Source organism: Anastrepha obliqua, chromosome 6 (assembly GCF_027943255.1).
Source record: "Anastrepha obliqua isolate idAnaObli1 chromosome 6, idAnaObli1_1.0, whole genome shotgun sequence".
In the NCBI taxonomy this organism is placed as follows: domain Eukaryota; kingdom Metazoa; phylum Arthropoda; class Insecta; order Diptera; family Tephritidae; genus Anastrepha; species Anastrepha obliqua.
This window is the reverse complement of record NC_072897.1, coordinates 2,108,654-2,115,244: the sequence shown is the minus strand read 5'-3', so window position 1 is coordinate 2,115,244 and position 6,591 is coordinate 2,108,654. Positions and strand designations below refer to the sequence as shown.

The window sequence follows — 6,591 nt, the reverse complement described above, 5'->3', positions numbered from 1 at the left end:
GCGCACAAAAATAAAATGGAAACCGGCCCACTATAAACAAAAATAAGAAATAATTTTTTATTCGCAGACCTGTATAATTTGTCTGATATATCCCCCATTGTAGCTCCAATTTTATGAAAAAATATCACTTACAGGGTCCAACACTCGAAGTGTAATCAACTTCAGTTTCCCGTGCATCAGCTGTCTGTTAGTTGGCTAAATGACAGTCCATACTATTGTTCACAATCGCGCGGAAGCATTTTGCCGAGAATAAACGCGAAAAAAGAAAATCAGTAATGGATTTCAACAAAATCACATTATTAGATTGCATTATTTTTGGCTGGAAAATCACAACCAGCGATTATTCGTGAACTTGAGCACCTTAAAGTAAAAAAAGTTTTTGCTTATCGCACCATTACTCGTTGCAATGATACTGGTAGCATCGCGAAGCGTTACGGAAGTCGTCATCAAAAGACTGCAATGCCACCTGAAATGCTTCCAAAAGTGAAGAAGAGAAATCCCAACGAAGTGCCAATCAAATGGCGAAAGAACTGAAAATATCTGACCGCAGCGTCTGCCGCATACTGAAAAATGATCTCAAAGTCAATCTTTACAAGACCCAAAAGGCGCATGATCTTACACCAAAGCAGCAACAAGTCAAATTTGAGAGAGCGAAGGAGTTGCTTCGCTTGGCCGAAAGCGGTCAATTTCCGAACATTGTGAGAGAAAATTTTGCAAATTGAGCAATTCGTAAACTCCCAAAACGATAAGGTTTATTTGACTAATCGTTCATACGAGAATTTGAGTAATCGTTGCTATGCTTTGAAGCCGTGGACAGACATTTCGGAGGCAGACCATGGACGTTTCAACAGGACTCGGCACCGTCTCTCAAAGCCCGAGTGAACCAAGAATGAGTAAAAAACCACGTTCCGAACTTCATAACGTCCACATAATGGCTTTGAAATTAACCAGACACGAATACGATGGATTATTCCCTTTGCGAGATTTTAGAGAGCAAGGTCTGAACTAAAAGATTCACCAGTCTCGAGGCGTTGAAAAAAAATACCTGCAAGTCACATTCGGGCAGCTTGCGTTTCGTTTCTGGACCGTCTCAAGGCCATAGTCAACGCATAAGGTGGTCATATCGAACAAAAGTAAATTGATTCTTTATTTTGTATTATTTTCACACATTTTTTACTTTGAATTGAATAAAAGTAATTTTCCTAACTAAATATATGGCCTTTTGAATTGGTTACATTTCGAGTGACGGACCCTGTAGATGTTTTCACAAATACTTTTCATATACATGTAAATCTTTTTGGTTGTAAAATAAAGGGCATATTGATAACTATCTCTACATTATTTTAACGAAAAGTTAAATCGTTCTAGTTTTCAAGTGTTAAGCATTTCGTTTCCATTTTGGTGGGCTACATAATCAATGCTTATGCGTAGATGGATTCATTAGAAGTTGACAGAAGAAAAACAATGAATTTGTCCAAAAATAATTTTTATTGGAATAAACTTAAAATTATACGTTGCATTTTACCTGATGGTGCAGGGTTTGCATGTATTTTGATATTGAATGGTGACAATAATGTTTACTTAGGTGATTTTCCCCTCTTGTTTTTCCATTCTTATCAAAACATGGCAACAATGTTTTGCAGCTTGTCAATATCGAGACAATTTGATTTGCTGCCGGCGTCTAAAATTTAGATATACATATATACACATTTTCAGATATACGTAAACAAACGACTTACAAGTAAACACAACTTCCATCAAACACAGTTGGCAATTCTCTCAAACCTATGTTTTGGCTTTGTTGGAAACATATAAAGGTATGAAATCTGAATTAAATACCGTAAATTGTTTTCGAGTCTTCGATAGTGATCGAGTTTAAATAGTATCGTTATCGTTATAATGCCAGTTTCTGATGTCAAGCCAAACACATTGCGTTATTAAATCGTAACTCGTAAGCTGATTTTAGAATTTGATATGAAATCGAATTCCTTTAACGCATTTCGTCAACATTATAAAATTTGATTCCGTGTCAACTCTTTGTACACTTCATTACGGCATCGGAATCTAGGACTTGGGGAAACTTCTATTTCCGCTTTGTTTAATAAGATTGCAAATAAATTATTATGTGTTAGTAATGAACAACATAAAATTGGGAAAACAAATCTTGTATACGATAGTGCGTTCCATTTTGCCATTGTGATCTTAGTTATAAGCCCACAACTTACTCGTAAATACATGCACTAAAAATTCTTAACGCAAGTATGGAGTTTATTCATGTGACATTGAATAAGTATATGTGTCCATATACACGCACGCTTGCATGTGTGTTGTAGGCGTGGGTGTGTGTCATTTACACACACTTGGGTTCGAATGTATTTACAAAAAACTTATATGAAATGTATGCACAACTTCAGATTTATATTTTTAGCATTAATTTCATAATTTGAGTGCATATACTGTTTTTCTAAAATTTGTTTTACCTGTTTATCGCTAAAGTTATTTATTACTAAATATTATTAACTTTACGCTTATAGTACGCTTTAAAATTTAACACTTAATTTTTATTTCAAGAGGTTCACCGAAATTTTTTCACCTTCACACTAACACTAGGGATTTGACTGCGGTAGCCATTAAAGAGTTGCAAATATAACAATATTATATTTGATGTGCTCTTATCTGCTTTCCGAACGTCAATAAAATACTGCATAGCGTTGGAAGCGAAATAAATAGAGGCAGATGCATTAGCAGATGTTCCTTGTGCTGATAAAAAAGTCAATCCCATAGATCCAATTATTATAGGCTCAACAAGCGCATATTTAAATTCTATAGATGCAAGCTTTTCATTCACATTTGAGTACAATGTGTCTAGTACTAAATGAGGCACGACTGCATTTTTAACCGATGACCTTAAATTTGACTCTATTTTTACTGTATTGGGTAAATTTGGTGCATTATCCTTCACAGCAGTATATATATCTGCTCTGGTATTGACACTGACCTTCAGGATATAAATAGTTGCACTAATTGTTCCAATCAAAAACGTTATAATTTTTTTATAATTAAGCATTAAATACTTAAATTTTACAATGCCAGGCAGCAAAGGTTGAAATTCCCTTTCTCCTCTGTAAAAAACACTTCTCACATGGGGCGACATGTATGTTTCTAGTCGTAGTTGATTCTTGTCGCATCTACTGCACATTTCAAATTCTGCCGTTGATGACTTTAAAGTTCGTGTCATACAGCGATTTAATAACCAACTAAACATTTTGCAAATGGGCGTACTTATTGCTTTACCGATGGCTCTCCAAATGGGCCATGGGTGTATTGACATCGCGCCACTGTTATAAGTGAGCTCTTCATTTTTCACTGCTTCATTCGGATGTTTATCATATTGACCATCTGCAAAGAGACAAAAAAAAAACACAGAAACGTTTAACGGGTTTGTCATGCTGCAAAAATACTAGCTGTGTTTAAATTGTTTGTATGATGATAATATGCATACTAGCAAACATATTGCTAGCATGCAACAAAGACGAACATTAACGGCGTTCTTAAGGGGGAAGTCTACTGTGACAAGGGAAAAAACAGGCTTATTTTCCGGATTTTATTTCTAACAAAATATTGCTCGTACATAAAATCTATTTAAACTCTTATCTTTATTATATATTTAAGTTTTTGAAAAAAAAAAATGTAAGTCAAAATATTCAAAATGGCCGCTGTGGCACTTCTGCAAGCGCAGGTCCGCTTTTCTTAGGTGCCTAAACGGTGTACATGAAATCTTACGTTTCGGTGATCTAAAACAAAAAAACAAAATATTGTTATCATATACATAGTATTGACTCTCGTCTGACGTAGGATTATGTCGATAAAAAATTTTGGCGTTGAAAAAAAAATTCTTGAAATTTTTTTCTTTTTTTTTGCCTAAAATTGATGTTACTATTGTTTATAACAATTTAACAAATAACGATATCAAAAAAATCCTATGTCAGACGAGAGACACTATTACAGAGAATATATAATTAAATTTTTAAGCTGATTCATTTATCAGAACTCGAGATATCGTGTACACCGTATAGAAAAGCGGACCTGCGCTTGCAGAAGTGCCACAGCGGCCATTTTGAATATTTTGACTTAAAATTTTTTTTTCAAAAACTTAAATATATAATAAAGATAAGAGTTTAAATAGATTTTATGTACGAGCAATATTTTGTTAGAAATAAAATCCGGAAAATAAGCCTGTTTTTTCCCTTGTCACAGTAGACTTCCCCTACTTAATATACGGCAAACAACAATGCACTCATAACTATGAAATAACTTCAAATGTGTTAATACATATGTATATGAAATGGTAGACGAGTCTCTGATGAAAATATTAGTTTTGCGTAACTTGAACATTCGCATACTATAAAGCACGTATGTCACTGACTAAATATCACTACAATCCTAATAAGTATACTCGTACACCAGAGACTATCCTAATGCAGTATACAGAAGCTATCCGCTCTGATAGTTTCTCAAAATTTATTTAAGTTAACAAATTTTTTTATGTACCTAAAAAATAAGCTAGCGACTAATTTTGTTGGATTTTATATAAGGGTGAAAAAGTAACGAAACAAAAATTTAGAAAAACGTTGAAATAGGATTATATAAAGGAACGAAACATAAAGTACCTTCATAAAAAAAAAATTATTTTTAATATACTCCTTACTTTTTATTACCTACTTGAAAATGGTAAAGAATGGCGAAAAGAAGCAGTCAATTTAAAAAAAAAAAGTGGGTTTCCTTATTGCATAGGAGCTTTAGCAGGCGGGCACGTCCAAATTAAAATGCCTCAACACTCCGGTTCGTTCTGTTTTAACTATAAAAATAGGTTTAATATAATATAATATAATATATAATAGCTCTGGCCAACAGCGATAGTGAGTTTCTCATGGTGGATATTGGTGCTAACGGTAGAGTGTTCGACGGTGGAGTTTTGAGCACTAAACATTTTAATAAGTTAGAAAAAAATTAATTAAATCTACCAGAGCCAGGAAAAGTTACTCAAGAACTGGATATTGTGCCGCACATGTTTATTGCTGATGACGCGTTTGCCCTTCGATGTAATTCAATGGAACTATTCGCGCAAAATAAACTTTCTTCAGAAGAGCGTTCATTTAACAGGAGATTGAGTTCAGCAAGTGTTAAAGTCGAAAATGTTTTCGAGAGAAAGCAGCGATAATATTATCATCTCGTTTCCTGGTTATCGAGTCATCATTTTTGAGAGTAATTGAAAACGCACGATACCTTGTTTTGACGGCAATTAGAACGCCGCCTCCTCTTAAGAAAACAGATTAACCAGCATCACGGTCTTTACGAAGAACTACGTATAGTTTTAAGTCAAAGAATTCACTATCATAAAAGTCCGAGGTGTAACAAATCTCAACAATAACAATGACGTTATATGACTTCAGTACTAAACTGATGCACTATATACGATTTAGTCCTTAAGCACGAAGTGTTATGGTAATTTAGTATTTTATCATTTTAACATTTAGTATTTTATCAATATTCGCATATGAAACGCCTAGTTTGACATAAACTCGTTTAAGCTTGTTTTTGTCCTCTGGGTTGTCTTTTTTGATCAGCGGAAAGCTTAGAGAGAGTTCTCATTAACGTTTTTACATACCGGTTAATATCATCTGCAGTAACAATCGGCGCAAACGAGGACAAATAAGCCCATTTATTGCGAACGGCAACTTCCAATTCGGTGTTGTCCCTTAAGCCAGGCAGAAAAGAAAACGACGCCAACAGCAGAATTTGCGTTATCATCAGCCAAAGAATGAGCAAAAGGAAGAAGCGGATCATCTTTGTTTAAAGATCACGGAGCGGCAGAGCGAATGTGAGATGTTTTGATAATGGGAGAAATAACAGTAGCAACATTATTATCCGCTTTGGGAGTATTGGTATTTCTTACAGTAACACGCATCCCAGCAACAACAGTGTTAGAACTCACGTTCGAAGGCAAATTAGTAATGTCAAAGACCTTAGCTTTCGAACGTGCAATTATTAAATTGTTTTTATCCGCATTGTTTACCGCAGTGTTGCTAGCAACAGTGAAAGGACTTTGATTTCTGTGACCCTTAAATTAGAATTGAATTGGAGGTCGCCGTAACCGAATTGTTAGTGCGTGACTACCATTCGAAATTCGAAGAACGTAGGTTCGAATCTCCGTGAAACACCAAAATGAAGAAAAAGTGTTTTCTAATAGCGGTCGCCCCTCAACAGGCAATGGCAAACCTCCGAATGTATTTCTGCCATGAAAAAGCTCGTAATAAAAATCATTTGTACGCCACAAATAGGAGGACAAGCTCGGCCAAATACCCACAAAGGATGTAAGCGCGTAAGACGGTGTGTATAAATATATAAGAAGAGCAACATATTTTCGAGTTTAGCAACAAGATGGAATTGATATACCCTTGCACACGTCACATCTATATACATATATACATATATGTACACATATATATAGCATCACATTCTTGCACAAATTGGGAAGCTTTAGGTAACTAGAGCTTAATTTTGCACACTTTGACACAAACCGGTATAACC

The 6,591-nt window shown here is 34.9% G+C and overlaps 1 protein-coding gene across 1 annotated transcript in view; it reads right to left on the bottom strand.

Annotated features, from left to right (window-relative positions):
- Positions 1-621: 621 nt before the first annotated feature.
- Positions 622-6,591, bottom strand: part of LOC129250042 (uncharacterized) — a 31,412-nt gene continuing 25,442 nt past the window's right edge. Inside the window, exon 2 of the mRNA XM_054889688.1 lies at positions 622-3,399. Coding sequence (XP_054745663.1) covers positions 2,576-3,331 — 756 coding nt within the window. The 5' untranslated portion in view covers positions 3,332-3,399 and the 3' untranslated portion in view covers positions 622-2,575. The remainder of the gene's footprint in view (positions 3,400-6,591) is intronic.